The following is a 23711-nucleotide window of genomic DNA, read 5'->3' on the forward strand; positions in this document are numbered from 1 at the left end:
CAGAAATAGTTAAAATTGTGTTTTTTTTTTAAAATAAATTTTATATATATAAATTTTTTAATATATTAATGTTGGAAATGTTTTTTTTTAATAAATATCTTATTTTAATATATTTTTAAGCAAAAAAAATTATTATTACACTTTCAAACATTCTTGATACTGAGATTAAACTTATTTTTTATTAAAATTAATTTTTTTATTTTTAATTAATTTTTTTAGTATTTTTTTATTGTATTGATGTGCTAATATCAAAAATAAATTTTTTATATATATTTTTAAGTAAAATTTTCTTTAAAAAACAACTTCTATTGCATTCTTATTCACCTTCTTGTCTAAAATGTTTGGTTTTATTTTAAACAAAGAAATATCAGGTTTTAATGTTATAAAATGGCAGAAATTAATCCTACTAGTTATGCAAGAAACGTTTTAATCTTGTTCTCCTATATAAACAAAAAGGGGACGCTGTTATGAGAAAAAGAAAACAGAGAAGGAAAATACTTTTATTGGCATTGTCTTTTTTGGATATATGTCTTCTTTCTTCTTTTCTAATTTACTCTTGTTCTTGCTTTTAGGTTCGTTGTCGTGGGAAGAAAATCAACAGAGGCAAATTTCCAGTTCATAGATCTTCTTATTATTATTACATTAAATTATTATTATTATTATTAATAGTTAACATTATATGCTTTCTTCTTTGAGTTTGAAAGTGAAAATTTACCATGCTAAAGGAGTAACTAATAATATTCTATTAATTATTTTATTTATTTATTAAAAAACAAATACAAGAATGAAAAATAAATTATTGTTAGTGATATTCTTATTATTTTGGTCGGGGGTATAAATTTTATTTTATCTCCCTCTTTAATAGACTTTCAATAATAACTTCCTTTAGTTTCCGGATAAGCCGCTAAAGGCTCCAATAAGAACAAAAAAACAATCCATTTAACAATGGCTGAGGTAACATTCTACCCAATTTACACCCTGTAACGTCAGTCGGCAAAAGATAAATCAAGAGCCCAATAAAAACCTAATTTACACACGGCAACGGCAGTTGGCAAAAGAAAAGGAAAGGGACTTGTAGCGTCAGCAAATCGAAATCCAGAGAAGGGAATCAGTGGCTAGATGGGTCATGCTCAGACTTTAATATGCCACCAAACAACGGCCTTCACTTGCGTCTAATATATGGGAGCGGTACCCTTTATCGCTGGCACGGAAACCTCGTGCAAGATGTGAGCCATTTTTTATGAGACTGCTGACCCCACTATCTCCTCCCTCCGTAGAATTGTCTACGCTCTATACGACCACGCCTCTCCCTACCATAACTCGTGCATTTTTCATCACCCCAAGACCTAACTAAAGCCACTTGACTCTCTACTGGCCCCCCCCTCCCCTCCCCCTCCCGCCCTTGCATTTAAGATTCAAGACGTTTACCAGCATTTCCCATTTTAAATACCAAACCTTTCGTCTCAGCGTGCTCCGGAGAACACCTTAGTATCTCAGCAGTTTAGAGAAGAGGAAAAAAAAAATGTCGAGAGTAGCAGCTGTTGAACTCGATTTTTTTGCCATGGGTAAAGAGAACAAGTCGTCACCTTCCAAATCCAAGTTTCTTAATCGCCAAAGAAGCTTTCGAGGTCCGTTTTCCATTCCTTTGGGTTTTTTTTTTTTATTATAATTCCTTTTTGCTGTTCTTCTGTTTATGGGTTAAAACTGATTTTTGCAATTTCTTTTTGGGTTTTGTAGATATTCAGAGTGCCATTTCGAAAATAAATCCTGAGCTTTTAAAATCCGTGATTGCCTCTGGTTCTGCTGCCACCAAGACTACTCCGGAAAATGGCAATCAGTTCTCAAACAAGTCATTCTCTGTGCCTTCCACTCCTAAACAGGAACAGCCTTCATTTCCTGCCTTGCCTCTCTATTCTCCTCTCCCAAGGTACTCAGCTATTTTATCCACTGTATGTATCTCTTGGTTTTTAATGGTATTCACGGCATGAAAATTATGTGTTGTTCTCTAATATTTTTAGGCCTAATATGATGATTCCTCCCGAAACCGCCCCCTTGACTATTTTCTACAACGGAACCGTTGCTGTTTTCAATGTCCCTCGAGACAAGGTGTGTAGAATTATACCCTACTAAAACATTTGGATTTTTTAAACACTGATATCAATGCACACATGTTGTTTCTTGTTTATTTCCTTTATTAAGTGATGATTTTTTTAAAAAGAGATTAATATTATTATACAGGCGGAGAACATCTTGAAGCTTGCTGAGAAGGGAATTTCCAAGACCAGTGCTGAACCAATGACTGATCCAAAAACTGATCAACAACAGCTTTTTGAGAGCCTTGATGGAGGTTAGTGCTTATTTAATTTCCAAGACCAGTGTGTCTTATTTAATTTTTCCAATGGTTAGCTGATTTTTTGTTACTGTGTATAAATTTGTGTGTCTTATTTAATTTTTCCAATGGTTAATGCTCATAACGGATGCATTTACTGGTTTGTTGAGCAGATCTGCCAATTGCCCGGAGGAAATCACTGCAGAGGTTCTTGGAGAAAAGAAAGGGGAGGTAGATTCCCTTCTTTTTAATTTTTTTTCCCCGTAGCTTGATATTAAAATAAAAGTGGATTTTTTCTTTCTTTTGCACACATCTTAGTTTGCTTTCAATTTTGTTTATAGATAAATTAATAAATGCTTGGGATGAACTATATTTACTATCTCTTGAATAAAGGAGGGACATGAGGATGAGATTATTAATGTTTATCTTCATTCTGTTTAGATTTTAGCTTGAGATCAATCTTATCTGATTTTTTTGTAAGACTTGTACATATATTTAGAATATTGAATGTTTAAAGCTTCTTTATTTTTTAAAGTGTTTTTAATTTTAATTTTTTAAAGTTTGTTTTAATATTATCACATCAAAATAATAAAATAAACATAAAAATCAATTTAAAAAAAATATATTCAAAAACTGATGAACAGTAGTGCAGCTGCTGTGCCAAACTGTCCATAAAAGACAAATATAAACAAGCGTGTTCGGTAATCCTATACATGATATTTTTCAAAATTAAAAATACATAAAAATAATTATTTTTTTATTTTTGATATCAAAACATTCAATTTTTAAAAAAAGAATATTAATTTAATTTAATTTAATGCTTTTTTCTCGTACCAAACAAGTTAAACAAAAAATGTGATTATATTTTAATCTGTGATTATCTAGGTGTAAACAAACAGTAGGCATCTTTCAACAGGAATGATTTATCATTGAGTAATGATGGAGTAACATCAAAGCCACAAATATTGTATTTTATTAACCATGTAATTTTAATTTTTTTGCAATTTCTGAAATTTGTTATTGCATATCGTACAGCCACTTAAATTCTTGAATTGATATAATAGCTCAACAACCAAACAAAAGAGAGTTTAATGGCAATGGTTGAAGTGGTTCTCATCCAAATTGTCTAGAAAAAGTTTAGGTGGGGTTTCTACTTCTTTGTTTTTATGTTTCAAAGTATTTTAAAAAATTTATTTTTTTAAAATTAATATTTTTAAATTTTTTTTTTTTATGTTTCAAAGTATTTTAAAAAAATTATTTTTTTAAATTAATATTTTTTTAATATTTTTAAATTATTTTTGATGTATTGATATAAAAAATTATTTTTAAAAAATAAAAAAATATTTTAAAAAATAATTGTAATTACATTTGCATCCCATATTACGATCAGAATTTCTAGAAAAATTATTTTTAATATTAATATATTAAAATTTTTAAAAAATTTAAAAAAGTTTTAATTTAAAATAAAAAATATTTTAAAAAACATTTTTTTTAATGAAATATCAATAATACGATAGGAGAAAATGCAAGAAGATAACGAAGGGCGAGATAGGAATTGGCAGAAGATCTTGTGTGCTTCTGTCTGCAAAGTAATATAATAAATAGCACGCGGTTTTGATGTTTTTGCAGGTTGACTTCTGTGTCCCCCTATGTTTGCAACACCTAAGCACGTTCTTAATGCCGAAGACCATGAAGGACTCCTATTGATTCTAGGCTACGCCTCAAGGCAACAAGAAAAGAAACGTTACCAGAATAATTGTGTTTTTCTCACCTTGTCTGCCTCTAATTGGCCTTCCTCTTTTGACGGGTGGCTATAAGATAGGTGGTACTAATCTACAGATAAATTATTATTATTATTATTATTATTATATTATTGTATGGGCTTAGTAGGGTCCATATTTGTTTTCCGGAGTCACGTTTTGTTAATTGTCCTTGGCTATCAGGCAAAACACTCGTTGCTCATCACCTTCGTCGTAGTTTCCTATGGTCTTCGTGTCTTGTTGAGGCTATTTTTTTATTATATTTAAGAAGCTTGAAATCACATGTACACTACTTACTCCTTTATCGCTAGTGGGTTGTTTGATTTTCTTTTGTCTAAGAAGATTCAAATCACTTGTACACGTGTCTTCGTTAGTGGGTTGATCATCACCTAACAGTGCTTTTTGTCCATGCATCATTTCTATGTTTGTTTTTGTTTATTGGAGAAATTGTACAAAAGCATGTGTTTTTGCTTCCATTGTTTACTTTTGCTTTCATCGCACTTTATGTATGTTCGAGCATTGCTTTGACATCACGTGGTTTTCTGGTCTTCTAGCTCCAATTAAAATAATTATTTGGCGATTTTGTAATATGAATAGTTTTACGGTGCCGTGAGAAACTCCAGAGATTTCTTTATATTTGTTTTGTTTGGTCAGGAATTTTATATTTATATATTTTTTTTAAAGTTATCTAGAAAATAAAATTTTAAGAATTTATATCTTTAAAAAATATTAAAAAATTATCTCAATTTAATAATTTAAACTATTAAATGAGATTTCATAATATATTTTATATTATTTTTGAATACATTTTTTCAAAAAAAATTATTTAAGTTTGAAATTTTATATTATATTGTATTTAATTTTTATTAAATAAATAAAAATATTAAGATTTGAATTCGTTGATGATTAAAGTTTTTATATTAAGTTAAATAACCATTTTAATTTAACAAATTAAAGTTATATTTTATATTATTCTTAAAAAAAAAAAAAAATTTAAAATCACATCCTCGCTGGCTAACCACCACCATTTCCCATGACATGTGAAGAAAAAGCCACAATCAATTCCCAACACACCCGTCAACAGCACGGCACGGGAAAGATGCAAGGTTAAACAACCTTAATTATAATGTATGTTTATTAATTAAATATCTTCAAATATATAATGGAGACAACACATAGCACCATCAAGAACTTCTGTAACCTAACCGTGTAGCTTAACAGCCTGTAACCTCTCCAGAACCAGTGTTTCTTGTCTTGTAATTTCCTTCTTCTCGGAATGATCGGATGGCTTGCCTTGGTCAACATCAAGTCTTTTTCCGTGGATCGTGCAGGATAAAGGGCAATCAGAAAACCTGCATGTTCAATGTGCATCCCATCATAAATTTTTATGTCTACATCTGACGTGCGTTAGGGCTCGGGTAAACAAATTGATGCCAAGCCTAATTCATTTGGTTGGCTATCTGGCAAAAGCAAGAGCTTGAGTGCCGACAGATCCAAACGTGATTACTTTTGTGCGAGGCTCCAATTTTCTGTCACCGATCACTGTGATGGTTTACAAATCCATCGGTAAGCTACACATGTCATCTAGAAAGGGCGGGTTCACCGAGATGGTTCCAGCCACATTAATGTCACTATCTTTGACCGTTGTAATTAATCGTGCACCAACTGAGGATAACATAGCGGTCCCATCCTACCACTTTTATTTTTTAAATTTTATTTTATATTTATTAAATTATTAAATTATCCAAACATAAAACTAATAATAGAAGGAAAAATAAAAACCAAACTTAAAACTAATAATAGAAGGAAAAATAAAAAAAATTATATACTCTAGTTAAATAAATTTTATTTTTAAAAATAATTTAGCTGTTGTATTGTATTTTAAAATTTTGAAAAGTGAAAAAAGACTCCAAGTACTACTTCAATAAAATTTATTATTAGAAATAATTTAATTATTTTATCATGTTTTAAAAATATAATAAAATATTATCCTTAATTGATCCGGTAATAACTAATAAACCCTGTAAAATAAATGTATTAATCTTTATAATCAATCCATTGATTTTTTTGTTAAGAAGAGTAAAATAATTATTATACCGTTTTGATTTACCGTGAAATAAATCTATGTCCGTGTTGACTCCGCAATTCCTTGCAGTTTATTTTAATGCGGTTTCTAAGAAGAGTGGTAAAATTGACATATTGGATAGAGTTAAATTTGATAAAAATAAAAGATGATAGTGTTATTAAATGAAAATTAAAGTTGATACAGCTGGATATTACCTTAGAAATTAACCCTCTCAAATTTGATTATATAATTTTTTGCTAATAAAAAAGTATTTTTCCAATTGACATTATCTTTTTATTTCAATTTCATGGTTTCTATTTTTTATTAAATTCAATTCTTTTATTTTTCCTACGAACTTTTTGAATGGTAGCAAGATACCTCGTAAATACGAGCAAGAAATTTAAATTTATATGCATTTTCATTACCATTCCCGATATAAATAGACAGATGAGGGGGATTGAAAAGCAAAAATAAAAGATGCAACAAATGACCCGAAACCAAAGATTTAAGGTGAAATTAAGCAAGCATTTAATCTCATGGAGTGAAAGCCAAATTGAAATTTACTCCATTTAATTTAATTTAATTTAATTTTAATCTCATGGAGTGAAAGCCAAATTGAAATTTACTCCATTTAATTTTATTTTATTTTAATCTCATGGAGTGAGCCAAATTGAAATATACTCCATTTAATTTAATTTCATTTTCTTTCAAAAATACCATTCTGCCTTGCAGAGGAATCTAGTAAAGCCACTCCAATCCAACTCTTCCTTGTTCCAAACACAGGAACTTGTAACAAAATTGAAATCAATTCTCTTATTAATGGATGTCCAGTTCTAAACCGATGATATCGAAGCTTATCAGAAGCCCAGCTCAGTGTCCGTCGACATCAGGCCCAGTTCTGCTTCCATTTACACAACAGCTAGCCACGAGGGTCAAACCTGTGATCATAAGCTATCTGGGTGACTTCGCCTTTTAGTTAAGAAAAATAGATTATTTTTACCGAGTTTCATGATAATTTCGACTCATCCATGAACATAAATCCATGTTTGAACACAGATAGCCAGATTTATGAGTCAAGCTGGGAGATCCTTGGTTAAATTACAGAGCGAGATCCATCACGTCAATTTATCTATGGTTAAATTACAGAGCGAGATCCATCACGAGTCAAGCAGATTAAGATCCTTACTTTTAAAAATAAAGACAATCACCAGTAATTTACTGCCACCAAACTGATCAGTGCATGGATTTAAGGCCTGTTTTCCATTAAACGTGCGCACACCCTGTCTTCTGTCGAAGCTGGCATCAAATAATTAAATAAATGACAAGAAAAAAAAGGCAAAAATATTGGAAAAAAGGGGTAGAAAACAAGCAAGAAAACCAATTCGATCCCTTTCTGGAGAGAGGGACGGAGTGGGAGAAATAAACTCAAAACTGAAGAGTGAGGTTGATGAAAAGAGCATCAGTTTTAAAAAGCTCGAATTTTGAAGCGTCATGGATTAATCAGCATTCAAAGTATTAGAAATTTCATCATCTGCTCAGATCCTCACCTTCCCCATATTAAATCAAGACCTCGTAAAAGTGAGACAGGCAGCTAAATTACACAAGAAGGGAATCAAATCCGATAAACAAACATAGAAGAAAGAAAAATACAGAACGAGATCTTGTTGACCCTTAGCATTTTAGGCTACCAGGACGCGTCTAAGGTCGCTATAAGGTGCTTTATATAGACTAGGGAGGATCCAGAAACCCTAATCACCAAAACAAACCCAAAACCGACGCCGTTTGCTTTTACAACCTCAACGCCAGTTGTTTACAGGCGCCTCGACATGGATAATGTCGTTTCCAAAAAAAAAAAAAAGGGCAACGTCAGCTAGAGTATTACATTAGCTTTATTTTTTTTTAAAAAAAAAAATCAAATTAGCGTCCCAATATTTTCATTGAATCAGTCGAACATAAATAATTAAATAGGATGTCCGTCGATTGCCACTTTAAGCTAACCTGTGATGGAAAAACCCTCGAAATCAGCCCTGCTTTTGTGTCATTTATTTATTTCTATTCTTGTGTGTTAAATTTAGTCGATTAACTCCTGATTTCCTTAATTTCATTTGATTAACTTTCATGTTCTTTGAATATGTTTGATTACTTCAATAAATAGCTTTTTATAAAATCATTGTGTTAAATGGGCGTGCTAATTGTGTGGGATTAAACACTTTCTATTATGAGATGGCTTTTTATGATTATGAAGAACCTATATCACCATATAAATTATCTCGACAATAATTTATTAATATATCAATTTATTTTTTTAAAATAACTTATTTGATAATATAGGTCTATAAGAATATAACAAAAGTTTATCTCACAAGTAAAAATTATCTAACAATATATTATCCATATATAGTAAAGTTGAGATTTGATACAAATCAATTATCGGGTTAATTCATTAAATCCATAACTAATAAATATTAATTGAGTAAATTCAAAGAACACTAGGTTAATTGTATATATTTAAAACAAATGAGTGAAAATAAATAATTAACATAAATACAAAGATATATTTAATGATTTTGCCTTGTTGATCTCATAACATGGCAAGATGCCTAGTTATCATGCCGATGTGATAATAATACTTATATAAATTAAATTTATTGACAGTGAGAATGAATATTTAGTTTACATGCATATAATTAAAATTAAAAAAATCATATAAAATTTATAATATACATATTAAATATATATTTAAACCTGCACAAGACACTAGTATACAATTTTAACAACAATGTTAATCATGTAATATATAAAAACATAAATTATATCAAATAAAGATGTATACTTGTCAAATCACTAAAATATAATAAAACTTTGTTGTTATTAAATAATAATTTTATATTTTTAAAGTTTTATTATCTTTTATTCTATGTAAATATCATGTTTATAATAAACCACCTAAGATTTCAACTTTTAGATATACTTCTAAATAAGGTTTATGAATATAAAAAAATCAACTTAAGTACATCTCTATAAAAATTAAACTTAAACTCTAAATTAAAAGAAAAATAAAATCTTAAAAATAAAGAGGAAATACACTAAAAATTGAGGTGAAGAAGAGCGGTAAAATCTAGAAAAAAAGTGTGTAAACTCTTTTTTCAACCCATCTTTTATAATAGATTTTGGAAATAAAACTAATAAAATATTAATTCTTTTTGTTATTAGCTTTGATTACCTATCATAAAATTATAATTAATTCTAAAAGTTTTGGCTTTAATTTTGTGAGTTGAAAAAATTTCTTGAAACCATTCAAGTTATTGAAAAAACTTATCAAATTTTCTTCTTGGATTGGACATGCTAATAGTTTGGCAAAAAATAATTCATTACATGTCAAAAAAATATTTTTATAATAAACTTAAATCCAAGTCTAAATAGGTTAGTGCTTTTGGTTAAATTCATATTACTTTGTTAATGTCAAAGAACTATCTCACTCAAAAGTTTAAACTATTAGGTAACGTTCTAGGATATAATTTATAATATTTTCTAACACACCTCCTTAAGTGAAAATCATTTTAGCTCAAAACTTGTATAGACTCATATTATCTTGTGCTTAATTTTTATCAAATAAATACATTTTAGCTCAAAACTTGTATAGACTTATATTATCTTGTGTTTAATTTTTATCAAATAAATAGAGATAGTGAAATTCTAACTTGAGATTATTTGGTTATCAAGGCTCTGATACCATGTTAAAGAACCATCTCACCTAGCTTAAACTATTAGGTAAGGTCTCGGGATATAATTTATATTATTCTCTAATAATTAGAATTTATTTGTAATTATTTAACTTTTCACTATATAAACTATAAAAAATATCATATATTTTTACGTGGGATATAAGATCTTGTGTTTTATATAAATATGTTAATTAATGGTTTTTTTAGATTAATTTTTTTATTTATCTATCATTTATTTTAATCATAATAATGTTTTATGTTAATGAAATTTTGTTGGAGAACAATTTGCAATAAAATTTTAACTCTAAGAGGATTTCATTTTAAATTTGACATCATAATTTGCAATAAAATTTTAACTCTAAAAATAAGAGGATTTCATTTTAAATTTGACATCAAATTTGTCTGTTTTATTAAAACAAATTCCAACAACTTCTAGGCTCCCACACTCTAACTCTTACATTTTTTTTAATATGTATGCTCTTGAAGTTATATGTTTATTAACTATTTTCACTTTTAAATAGGGTTCAATGGAGTCTGTTAGTTAGCTACTTTACTAGCTTTTCTTTAATGAAAGAAATTCTGAATTTGAAGTGGCCATTGAAAAAAAAAGCGAGCTCTTGCACGAGTATAATTAAATTGATGAGTTAGGCTATAATTTGATAGCAGCATGATCTATGAGGAGTCTGTGCGGGTACAATACATGGCTTGCGTATCGACAGGCTTTTTCAGCGGGATGTTTATCTTGTTTTATAGTATGGTTACGATTATATTTTTTAATTATTAGCTAATAAAAAATTTATCATTGTATAGTTGAGAAATTTGTAGGGTTATTAGTGAGGAAACTTTGGTGGCAGATAATGCCTTTGAGTAAGAAGGTCAATGAGAAGGGTCGAGTTTATACTTTATAGTGTTTGTTTGTTTTAAGTAAAATGATTTTTTAGATATTTTTATATTTTTTAAAATATTTTAATTTGTTTATTTTTCATAAAATATTTTATAGGAAAAACTAGCCAATAAAAAATATTTTTAAATTAATCTTTAAACTTAGTTTTTTGTGATGAAAAATAGTTTTAGATAATAAAATTTTATAAAATATTTTATAAATAATAATTCATTTACGATATAATCATTTCAGCCACGATCCCTATTTTTTTAACCATTTTTTTTTAATTATTATCAAGACCAACTTCTCCACCACTACCTTATTTTTCATCACCTCACCATCATTTTCTCTGCAATTATCGTCATCTCATCGTGAAAACTATATTATATGTAAAATATTTTGTTTATAATCTCTTTGTCAAAGAAAGGTTAATATCTTAATTCTAAAATCCTTGACGAATCTTGCATTGATCCTACCAAGTCACCCTCTCACATCACTCTCCATTGACCCTAGCTACCCTGCATGCATCCAAAGCTCACAAATAAACCTTCATGCCTAAAGGTGGATTCCTGATGATTTCTTCAAGTAACAACATGAGAGGAAAAATACCAGATATAGTGTTGGTTCAAAAGACAAGTTAGGAACGTGAAAATTACATCTTAGAGAGAAATAGAAAAAACAAACACGAATATTCACGTAAGAGGAGCAAAATTATTTACTCAGGATGCACACCTGCTCAATTTTGGAGCAGGCGCGCAGCTTCTCGTCTTTGGAGCAGATGCCCGCTCGCTCTCCCTTTGAGCAAGACACACACTCTTCTCTTTTATGTGAAAAACTTACGTAAATCTTTTATCTTTTGATGATTTCTTTATGGATATTTGCCATGAAATCCTTTTACGTGAACAAGCATTCAATCATGGAGAATGCTCAAAATATAGATAACTCTTAGTGTGCTCCGTCCGTTGTTTGCTTAGATTTGAAAAGTGAATTATAAAAAAATAAATTATTTTTTAATGTTTAATAGTATAATGAAAAATAAATTAAAAAATACTTTCTAATATTTAGTTAGGTCATGAAAAATAAATTGAAAAATAAATTGAAAACTAACTTATTAATATTTTATTTTTTTAAAATTTATTAAAATAATAAGAAACAAATCTTACAAATTAAAAAGTTAAATGAAAATGAAATTGAAAAAAATATAATTTCATAAATTATCTCAGATAAAATAAATAATAATCAAAATAATAGAGATCAAATCTAAAAAATAAAAAATAATAAAAGATGAAAAAATTAAAATAATAATACCAACATTTCTTAAATTATTTCAAATAAAATAAGTAACAATAAAAAAATAAGGATAAAATTTGATAGATAAAAAATTTTAATAAAAAAATAATAAAAAAAAACAAATACTAATTATAAAAATTAGGACCAAAGTTAATAAAAAAAATTAAATTTTAAGAGATAAAATTGAATAATAAATATTTAAAACAAAATATATAGAGGAATGAAAAGTTTGAGTATCAAATTTGATATAATCAGTAAATAATATAATATTTCTAAATTTTTCATAACTTTCAAAAAGTGTTTTTCGTCCAAATGTTTTAAAAAAATATTTTTTTAGAAATCAAATTAATTTTTTTTTGATTAAAAAGTATTTTTTGTTGATTAATTTTTTTAATATCAAATAAATATAAAAAAATTAAAAAATAATTTTTTAAAAATAATTTTTTTAAAAAAGTATTAGAAAGAAATTTAAAAGAGGGTGTAGGTTGGGAAAAAAAGAAAGAAAGAAACATGTATAGAAGGAAGGATGCTGAAACTCTGTGAGAAGGAAGGAAACAGATGTGAGAGGCACGATTTTAGAGAGGAGGTGTGCCCTCTCTCCCTTAGGAAGCGGGTTCGCACCTCCTCCTCTCCTTGTAGGAATTGGTTTATTTTTTCCTTCACTCCTCTTGCTATATTAATTTTTTTTAATGCATTAGAATATTTTTTTTGGGACTGTCTTACAATTTTTTTGCTCTTAATCTTAAGAAAAAACCATGTTCTCACAATCATTAATGCTACAAATGCACATGTAATTTGAAAATAATAAATGAGGTTGTTAAATTGTATAAATTTGATTTTTTTAGTCAAAACTATGTTTATGTGTATTTTCAACGGGTGTTTGATACAAAAAATTATTAAATTAATATTTTTTTAATATTTTATGATGATTTTAATATATTAACATTAAAATTTAAAAAATATTTATTTGAATATATTCTAAAGCAAATTTGTTTTAAAATCAACTATGTATCACTGTACTAAACAAAAAATTGCTCAGTAAACATCGTAATAAAATGAGGCAGTATAATGGAGGGGGACAAAAAACGAGGTGGCCCAGCACGGTACGGACCACACAGTACGTTTTGCCAAATGGCAGGACAAAACTAGGGGTCGGATCTCAGTCACCCCCATTCATTTCAAAACCCCGGGGATCTCTCCCTCCACCATAGCCGTTTAACATAATGCTCTTCCTTCCGTTTACCCTTTTCGATTTTTTGTTAACAAAAAACGAAAGCGCATGATCACACTGCTTCGCTCTAAACACTACAATTTCCAATTCCAAATCAGTGTTAAACCAACACTTACAAATACGGTTCTTTACTTCAAAGCTGTATCCAATAGGGTGACGAAACCACCGGAAAATCTCTCCACTGTGAGATTATAAAGAAGGGAAATTTCTTAGACTTGCTTGCGAACAGCGTTCTTTAATTTTTGTATGTAAAATACGACTCATAGGTTGATGCAGCTATGGTGTTCGATGAAATGCCTGATGATATACGGTGTCGTTTGTTACTTTGATTCAAGGTTATAATCAGCGTTTTAGATCTTACGATGCTATCTGGTTGTTTTCTAGGTTTCATGGAGAAGGTCATGAGCTTAACCCTTTTGTTTTTAGTACTGTTTTGAAGTTGCTTGTTATTGCTGAGTGTACTGAATCGGGGTTTAGTGCCAATGCTTGTGTTTGTAAGCTTGCGCCTTTGGGGTTACTGCTTTGATTGATGGTAACTTGTTATGCGGAGAATGAGTGCTTTGAAGAGTCTTTGAAGCATTTTTTTTTTCTGCAGATGAGAGTTGTTGGGTTTAAACCAAGTAATTTTATTTTTGCGAGTATGTTGAAGGCTTGTGTTGGGTTGGAGGTGTTTGATGTTGGAAAGGCTGTACATGGACATGCTTTTAAAACATCTTATGTGGAAGAACTTTTTTTCGGTGTTGAATTGATGGACTTGTATATTAATTCTGGAGATGTTGATGATGCTTTACGTGTGTTTGAACAGATGCCTAAAGGTGATTCCATGGAGTTTTATGATCGCCCAGTATCCTCTAAGCCAGCATAGTGAAGAGACCATTGCGTTGTTCTGCAAGATGAGGCAAGGTTTGGTGCTTCCTAATCAGATTACGCTTGCTAGTTTGCTGCAAGCATTTGCGAGCTTGGTGGATTTGCAATTCGGGAAGCAAATCCATTACCATATAGTTAAATGTTGGTTTAGATACAAATGTATTTGTATCCAAATGCTCTAATGGACATGCATGCAAAATGTGGAAGAATGGAGAACTCAATGCAACTGTTTCTGGAATCTCGAAATTGTACTGATATGAGTTGGAATAGGGTGATTGATGGCTATGTGCAGGCTGGCAATGGTAAGAGATATGCTTGAATGCCAAGTTCAGGGATCGGAAGTGACATACTCTATTGTGCTCCATGCATGTTCTGGTATTGCTGCCATGGAACCAGACAGACAGTCATTCATTGCTAGTGAAAACTATTTATGACAAGAACACTGTGGTTGGAAATGCTTTGATAGATATGCATGCCAAGTGTGGAAGCATTAGAGATGCACGTTTAGTGTTTAACATGCTAAGGGAATGTGATCAAGTGTCATGGAGTGCTATGATTGCAGGATATTCTGTGCACGGGCTATGTAGGGAAGCTCTCAAAGCTTTTGAATTAATGCAGGAAACAGAGTGTAAACCAGACAAGGTAACTTTTGTTGGTATCCGGTCAGCATGTAGCAATGCAGGACTTTTCGATAGAGGACAAGCTTATTTTAAATCTATCATAAAAGATTATGGCATTGAACCATGCGCAGAGCACTACATGTATGGTTTGGATTTTTGGGAGATTGGGTCATCTTGATAAGACTGTTAAGTTGGTCAAGGAAATCCCATTTGAGCCTAGTGTTATGGTGTGGCGGTCCTTACTCAGCGCTTGTGTCGTTCATATGATGTTGAACTTGGAAGAATCTCTGCCCAGTGTGTTCTTGAGATAGAACCAGAAGATAAGGCAACATATGCATCATTGTCAAACAAATATGCTATTGCAAGGAAGTGGGGAAATGTGGCTTCCATTAGAAGAAGCATGAAAAGGAAAGGAGTCACGAAAGAACCGGGCCTAAGTTGGATTGTGAACCACAGTGGGGTTTCATTATTTCTCTTTAGGAGACATTTCACATCCTCACACAAAATGATTAAGGGGATGCTGAAGTGGTTGAACATGAAAGCCTGGAATGAAGGTCATGTTCCTGATTATCTGATGTGGACGATGTTGATAAGGAACAGTGGTTGTGGGTCCACTGTGAAAGACTAGCTTTAGCATATGGTCTAATTAGAATTCCATCCATATGCCATGTTCACATTATAAAGAATCTCCGTCTATGTGCTGGCAGTCATACTGCAATAAAATAAATGTCAAAGATTGTGCGCTGAGATATCATTATCAGAGATAGGAACCATTTCCATCATTTTCAGGAGGGGATTTACTCTTGTGTCGGCTATTGGTGATTGACTTGCAAATATAGATTTTGATTTTTTTTGGAGCTAGAATTTACATCGCTTTGATAAAGTTCCTTATCATGTTGGTTCGCATATTAGGAGGAGGACTAAACTTTCTGCTTTATAGCCATGAAAGCAAATCCATAATAATTTATGTCCGTTCACTGTTAAACTCTGACCACTAAAATGCAGTTGTGCATCAGCCATATGTCAGCTCAGATGCAAAAGGTACAAAAATAGCGAAACAACCTCTTCTAACTTTTTATGATACAGTTTAGTTTGGGGGTTCCGATCATAAGATTTAATTGGTAAACAAGCACACATGTTCCTAAATGCAAACAAATGTTGCGTGAATAATTTGTTTATTTTTGGTACCACATTCTTAAAATTGCTAATTGCTTTGTTGATGATACTATTTTTGGCCTTTATACTTCTCTGTGGCCTCCAGCTTCTATGCACAAAATTAATTGTGTGGGGATTCAAGGAAAATGAGATCGATCAGAGAAATTCATGGTTAGTTAACTCTGCCAGTTAAATCCATGAAATAGCATAATTTGTTTGTTCTAGAAATATGTGGGAAGGACTTAATCTTGCACAGGGACTAGTTCTAGTGTATCTCAATGGATTATTTTTTCTACTAATTACAATGAACTGCTAATTTTGTGCACTGGCAATTTTGTGTGCTAATTTATGTTGTAAGAATTGGCAGCTCAACAAGATGCTCAAATTGTGGAAAAGTTTTGACCTCTTATGCTTTCAGTAGAATCATCTAAATCAACAAGAGTTAGGGGGTGATGTTTAGTTGAGCAATTTGGTAGTCGTGATAGTTGGGTTTCAGGAAACGGTATATTGAGAATGCAAAGGGCTTTACTTATAATAAATTGAGAACTTCATTTATTATCTTAATTGGCTGACTGGATTCAAGCATTATTTTTTGCATCATGATTGGAAATGTTATCTTTAATTTTGCTTATCATTTTCTGCACAAAAGTGTCAAGTGTTGAATTTTCTGTTTTATTTTCTTAGAGCTGAACGAGAAAAAAAGATGTTAGAATCTGATATTGTTATTTGGAATTTTCATCATTGACCTCAAATATTCTTGCAGCTTCGGTATTCACAAAGGATGGATTCTTGCCCCTAGAAAATGAAGTGTGCGAGGTTTGGAGGTATGGCTCTATAAAGACCTGTTAATATATTAATTGATCTTCTTGAAGTGGTGTTTTTTAATTTGGTTTAGGATAGTTAGGAACTTCTGAACTCTGTATTGAGTGATTGATTTGATGCATCCCCAATTATTCACAACTGCTGGACAAATTTATTGCCTTTGAGAAGGACGTGGCTTTATAACAGATGCACGTGTTTAAGAAAAGTGCTTGACGGTTCCTCTTGGATTTTCTTGCTGATCATCCTATTTTGACTAGTCTAGCTGATGAAAGTGCCTCTCAACTGTCTTTGCTGAGGGACTGTATACTTACACAAACACTTTAAACTTGCACAAGGGTAAGCGAGTGAGCTGCCTCTTTTCTCTTGAAATATGATTCAACTTTAGAATTTTGGTTTTGAAAGTGTTTATCTTGTTTGCTTTTTAAAGTTGTTATTGATCATCTGAACTTGTGAACTCATAACATTGAAGCTTGGTACTTTGATGCACTGCCCTGATATATGTACATGATGCATCTTCCAGGTTTCATTAGGGTACTGTACCACTTTCCTTGTTGAGTTGATTTTGGGCCATAAAAACGAGAAGAAAAAGAAGTATTATCACTAAGCAAGTTTCGTGGATGGAGATATTTAATCATTCTTGTGGTTGGGATTTATATGTATACAATAATAAGTTTTTATTGAAGCTTTTGGACTCAGATTGCCTCTCATTTTTGTTCAAACATAATAAAGTTGGTTTCAAAGCACAGCCTTTGATGGTCTTTTCCAAAGCAGCTATGACAATTTGCAACTAGAGTTTTTTCTTCCAAACTTTTGTTACATAAATATGTTACCATGGATCATCCATGTTTTATGTTGGTTGAATCATCTACTTTTGATTATTGAAGTTGTCCTGGAGAGACTTGGTTGAATTAAGTCATTGTTTATTTTATGCAATAAACAAAAATGAAGAAATTCATTCCCCAGCACTGGTATGCGTGTGGGCATATTTATGAATTAAACAGTTATGGCCCATATGAGTATTGAAGGGAAAAAAGAAGAATAAGAATGTGAATAACTCTCTTACGCTATGGAACTTTACTGATTATGGTTTTTACTATTTCTTAGATATTCTCTATTTCTTGCAGACTTCTTGCCTTTTTTTTTCCACTTTTCTAAAGAGGTTATCGCTACCAAGTTGGAAGAAATAGAAAGGGATGAGAAAGTCAGATTTAAATGGTTTAAAGGGGAGACGTGCGTGCTGTTAAAATCAAGAAAAGTAGAGAAGATGTAAGTCTGTAGATTTTTTTTTTTTTTTGGGGGGGGGCAATGAAGATGTGTGTGCAGTTAGAGGGAGGGAGAGAGGAAAATGAAAGAAAAGAGAAGAAAGAAATAAATTTGTGAACGCTTAAAAATGTTGATGGTAGTGATGAAGATGTAATGTCAGCGGTAGCAATGAAGATGTGTGTGCAGTTAGAGGGAGGGAGAGAGGAAAATGAAAGAAAAGAGAAGAAAGAAATAAGTTTGTGAAAGTTAATAGCAAAATTCAAATTCATAGGATAATTACGAAGAATTTGAAGACATGGGAGCAGGATATAATTAGAAATGAAAAGGCTAATTGTCTTTTGTTGTGGTGGCTACAAAATAGTTATGAGTAGATTGAAGAGAGATTAAGAAGTAATTAAGAACACAGCCAATTGCCATGCGTGTGATACTTTGTGGAGGCCCTGTAAGTACATTGTCCACAAACCGTTTCTACTCAAAATTTCATAATCATTGTTGCCAGTACAAGGAGTGACTAGAATACTACGTATTCCACAGTGATAATGTGCTATTGGCTTTTCCGGAGTATGTTTTGATTTGTAATCATAGTTCTTGACAAGCATGCCATTTCCATGGATTTAGCATCAGCCATTCCTATGGATTTAGCATCATCTATCATTTTCATGCTCTATTCAAAGTTGCGGGCAATGGGAAATCTTTATTTAAATCTATTCACAAGTTGGATAATGTTTAGATTAAAATGAGAATATGGTGCTCGTTGGCCACAACATTTGTCCTTGGGAACCTTGCTCATGCTTCATTCAGATCCTTCATTGTTTAAATTCATTATGGATGATATTCGTGATATGTCACTCTAGAGTGTGAATATTGGCAATTATTATTATATTGCAATTTGCATCTGAATGTTTCATGCTTCCACTCGTGCATGATAGTAGGCATCATGTCACTTTGGAAAAGTTTTGGATATTGGAATCCTCGGTGCACTGCTTTGCACTTCTGATTTGTTAGTCATGTCCCAAATAAATCTCTTAACATTATTGATGTTTTGACTCTTGAGATGCCTTCTCATCTTTCAAATCACGTTATAGCCCATAGAGAATGGTGAAAAATTGCCATGATAACAAGTTCATTATATCCCAATTTCTTACTTGATGAAATGCTATGGTAATGCAGATGTTTCCACATTCCCGCTTACTGTTTTGTGGTTGATTTTGGACTTGGAATTATCTCCGAAGAGAACTATCTTTTCTGACTTGCCCCTGCCCCCATTGGTTGAATAGCTCAGTTCTGCTAACATCATGTGTTTATGTCTAGTGCTGCCATTTTTACCTTGTCCAGAACAGCTACTACCATTATTCGTGATTTGTGTTATTCTGCAAAAGCTAATGGTATCCACCGTGCTTTGTTCTCTCATCATGAAGACAGACAGGGCTTTTCAAATATGTGCTTCACATTTAAAATCATAAAGGTTTCCATCGTCTGTCATGTAGGCATCAAATTAGATGGGTGGATATCAATTCCAGAAATGTCAAGGCAGCTAGATTTGTTTGGTTTTTTTTCCCTTGTTGAAAGCTTGTAATGAACTGGATTTTCCTTTTTATTAATTTTAGAGCAAACTTCTAGCTCATTTTGCTTGACAAAGCCTTAAGAGAGCAATACTTAAACTTACAGATTAGGGAACCCATGTTGGTGAATTTTGCTTCAGAATAGAATTGACAAACCAACTATAACGATTGGATGCTCTATTTCTCCCACTATCCCCTGGTTTAAACTAATCATGTCAATGAATACATGAATTACTACTTGACTTGGTTTCAATTTTGTCTTACTAACCATAATTTTTTAGTCTCATCTATCTCACAAGAGGGCGAAAGTGGAGTAAAGCTTAAATCACATTTATATCCATAACTTTGCAAGATTGAATAGAGCGTCCCTCTTTTGGACTAAATTTCTTGAGACATTTCTAAATGATAAAAAGTAGGAAGCTATCCTTGTTGGAGAGTTCATGAAAACGACCTCACCTTGCTTTCAGAATTAGCAAGGACAGACACAAACTGACAAGTAAGATTATCATCGAGTAAAATGATTCCTCAATGACTTCATATTAGTTATTTTAAAGCATATGGTTGATAACCCTAGAATTTTAATTTCATCTGTTCCTTGATTGTTCTCGGTTTAACGTGTTTTTCCAGGAAAGTGAAGTGACTCAGAGAAACCATATGTCATGGAGTGGAATATATCTCACTGCAAGGTATTCTGGTCCTTCTCTTTCAGCTTGTGATCTTGAGAGAAGGTTTACTAAACGTCTTGCTCCCTTTGTCAGTTGGCTAAAGCCGTCTGAGAGTCTCAAATATTGAATGGATAACAGCGTGACTATTATCCTTAGAGCATCTCCAGTAGAGAATGGATAACCAAAAATAAAAAATTAATATGTTGGCTTTTCTTTATTTGTTTTGCACACTTCATTAGAAAAGCTAAACAAAATACTAAAATGCCTTTTTTCTTTCACAAATGCTATTTTTATATATCTCTTTAAAGAGCTAAAACCAACAAAGTAGGACCACTAAAAAAAAAATTAATTAAATTTAGACATGTGAAAAAAAAATAACATTAAACAATATTAAGAAATAATAAAATACTTATTTTTTTCACTCTAATATAAATGGCTTTTCAAATAACTTTTTTTCATTCGAATAAATATAGTAAGATAAATTATATTTATACTATTTAAAATGCTATTTTATCAATTTAGATACTCTTACAAAATTGAAAAGCAGATAAATTATATTTATACTATTTAAAATGCTATTTTATCAATTTAGCTTTTCAAGGACTGGAGATACTCTTACAAAATTATTGTTACTATAAATAACTAGCCATTCTGGCAAGCTTAGCATCGGCCATCAGAATAATTAGAACATGGAAAAAGGATGCCCCATTTCAGGAGCCATGTGCAGGCTGGTGGTCCTCTAAGATGCCATTAACTAACAAGGCAAGCGGAGAAAACATTCACAATTTCCCGGTTTGTTTCTCCTTTATGGAAAGCTCTTTAACGCTAGCGTGGGCTATTGGTTAAACTTATCTATTAGCCCACTCTATTCCTCTCATCGCTGCACCATCAGTACTGTAACGAAGCTTCACAATGGCGACAGTATCTACATCATTTTTTGAGATGGCCCAAAGGGTAAAATCTGACAATTCATATCCATGAAGTCTCATATTTAACACTCCCAACATTATTTTTTTTTGCCTCTCCCGTGTGCGGAGGGTGGAGAGGTAGCCACACACACCTTGAGATGGAAGTGTGTTCATTGGATTACTGAGAATTGAGATGGTTCTTTCTTCGAGTAGCATTACCCTCGTAAGCTTGTTTTCACCTAAAAAACAGCACTTTCACAGGAGATTGTATATATATTGTATGGGAATAACTTGAAGGAATTTTCTTCCTTCCTTGAAAACCACTTTTAATTAGCTCTTGACCATGCTCTGAAGTTACATTACATGGACGTAACTATCAAGGGAAGAAAAAAGGGAACAATATTTGACAGATAACATCAACCCACTGGAGTTATCTTGCTCGTATAGTCTTCATAGACATAAATATACAGGTAGCTGTTGCCTTAAAAAAAGGAACAATCTCCTAGTCTATGAATATCCGATGAGATAACTCTTGTATTGTTTTGACTAGCTTCTGATTAGCCCTTTTAATATATAAAATTCTTCCAAAAAAAAAGATAACCCTTGCATTGACTTGAAGTCACAAATGAAACCAAATGTTTTAAATTGCAACGGTCTAATTCCGCCTTGCACATTGAAACAGTCAAGTCACTTGTTTAAGTTTTTAAAAAAGCCACCACAAATTTTATTTCTCACAATAACATCTCATGCCATACAATTAAGATCTTAACCTTATAATCCAAGGAAGCAAAAAAAAACGAAAAGCGTGCTGACCTCTTACTTCTTCCTGAACGTTAGTATTTGATTATACGCAGTTGGATGATTGACTGACCATATCAAAGATGATCCATCTCATCAAAGAACATATTATTACAGCTAGTGGGAGGCATACACGTACACCATGCTATGTTACAAGACAATGCTATGAAAAGGTTGTGCCCCTCCAAAGTGCGGAGCCATCTTGGCAAAGACTCCCGTTGCCACACAGACAGACATTTTATTTTTTTTAGTTAGTTGTTACTTTTTATTTATTACATTTTGACGATAAATCAAACGTCGACGTGACTCAACCATGACAAATCCATTCATGTTCCAAAATCATTAATAAAGCCAAGATCATATTCCCTCCCCTACATGAACTAGGATATGCATGGGTCACCCTCTGCCCACAAAGTTCAAATATTGCACATAGAAACAAAATGTAATTTTGATGTCTCGGCACTCTACTACTTGGTTTTTTTTTTTTTTTTAAATTTTAAAAAACAAAGTACATGCATTTGATTAATTAACCTCGAAAGGTGTGTGCTCGAAATGAGGATCATTAATTAGTAAAAGGAGAAAAAAAAAAAAAAAAGAAGGACGGTGGCAACTGCAATAGAAAATAATATATATACATATAAAAGCAGAGAAGAATACGTGTTGATTAAAGTGGGGACCACAATGGAGCCCCCATGAACTCCGGCTTTGCACGCGCAGTCAGGGATTTGGGACCCACATAGAAGCAGGCCCACGCACATCCATGCAAAAATAAAAAATAAAGAAAGTAATACTAGGAAAAAAAATAAGAATTAAGAGCGTGGAATTTTATGGACCCCCATGGCTGCTTGTTATGTTTTTTGCGTGGGGAAACGGAGGCTGCATGCTCCTTCTCCTGAACCATCAGTCACCCTAGAATTTATATATAGAAGGATCCCTACTTTGGGTAGTATTTTTTTTTTTAAAAGTAATAATTGTTTTTGAGGGTGGTGGTCATCATCATTATTGTTTGTTATAAACTTGGAGAGACGCAGAACCCAAGCTTTCAAGACTGATTTTTAACGGTGCGGAACACTGACCCCAACACAAAAGGTATTTCTCTCAGAGCTTCCTCACACAAGAACTGTACAATATGGTTAATTAATCAGGATGCATGTTTGATTCTTTTCAGGGACTGATTTCCTTTATTTATTTATGAGAAATGACAGAGGAGGTGCATGGATATTTGCTCATTATGTAGAATATAATTAGTCTAAATCATCTAGGTTTTATACCTATATAGGCCTCTGATTACCCACTCCAATATCTAACAAGGGATGTCATCATGAATTCTACTTGCCTTGCTGGTTGTTGTTATGTGCATGGATGTTCATTTACGTAGAATTATACATATATTTATGTGGAAATTGATGATGTTAGGGGGAAAAAGGTTAATTATGAATGCCTAGAGGTGCGTATGGTACATGGTTTTGATTCATGCTTGTAACTCGGACTATACTTTTATCAGCTCAAAACTCATGTGATTACACTCCACGGGTGAGTACTTTTGTGCAAAAAGATTATTAGATCTCTTTAATTTACAAAAAAAAGGGGGTGAAATTTATATATAGATGATAGTATATTATACTAGATATCACTTTTATTTGAATGAGAGAACAATATATTATATTGAAAGTGCTTCATAGTTTTTTCTTTATGCATATAGCTTGATAATGATGCTAATCTCTAACTTCTAGATGGAAAAAGACAAATTGAAATGATGATATAATTG

The 23711-nt window shown here is 31.7% G+C and overlaps 1 protein-coding gene and 2 long non-coding RNA genes across 5 annotated transcripts; all 3 read left to right on the forward strand.

Moving 5' to 3' along the window:
- Positions 1–1359: 1359 nt before the first annotated feature.
- On the forward strand, positions 1360–4563 carry LOC105133749 (protein TIFY 9-like). Its single transcript, XM_011037849.1, has 6 exons — positions 1360–1628; positions 1738–1927; positions 2019–2106; positions 2239–2347; positions 2503–2560; positions 3959–4563. The coding sequence occupies exons 1-6, from the start codon at positions 1523–1525 to the stop codon at positions 3993–3995; spliced, it is 588 nt and encodes a 195-aa protein (XP_011036151.1). The 5' UTR covers positions 1360–1522; the 3' UTR covers positions 3996–4563.
- An 8590-nt stretch (positions 4564–13153) lies between these two features.
- LOC105133750 (uncharacterized) lies at positions 13154–18042 on the forward strand. Of its 3 annotated transcripts, XR_843858.1 has the most exons (3): positions 13154–15811; positions 16689–17083; positions 17268–18042. It is a non-coding gene; the product is annotated as an uncharacterized LOC105133750 (long non-coding RNA). The 3 variants fall into 3 exon arrangements; XR_843859.1 differs by lacking the exon at positions 17268–18042 and having other exon boundaries at positions 13154–16096; positions 16689–17088; XR_843857.1 differs by lacking the exon at positions 17268–18042 and having other exon boundaries at positions 16689–17088.
- Positions 18043–22913: 4871 nt separating this feature from the next.
- Positions 22914–23288, forward strand: LOC105133751 (uncharacterized). The gene is made up of 2 exons (XR_843860.1): positions 22914–23032; positions 23112–23288. It is a non-coding gene; the product is annotated as an uncharacterized LOC105133751 (long non-coding RNA).
- The last annotated feature ends 423 nt before the right edge of the window (positions 23289–23711 follow it).

Source organism: Populus euphratica, unplaced genomic scaffold, assembly GCF_000495115.2.
Source record: "Populus euphratica unplaced genomic scaffold, PopEup_1.0 scaffold37.1, whole genome shotgun sequence".
NCBI lineage: Eukaryota > Viridiplantae > Streptophyta > Magnoliopsida > Malpighiales > Salicaceae > Populus > Populus euphratica.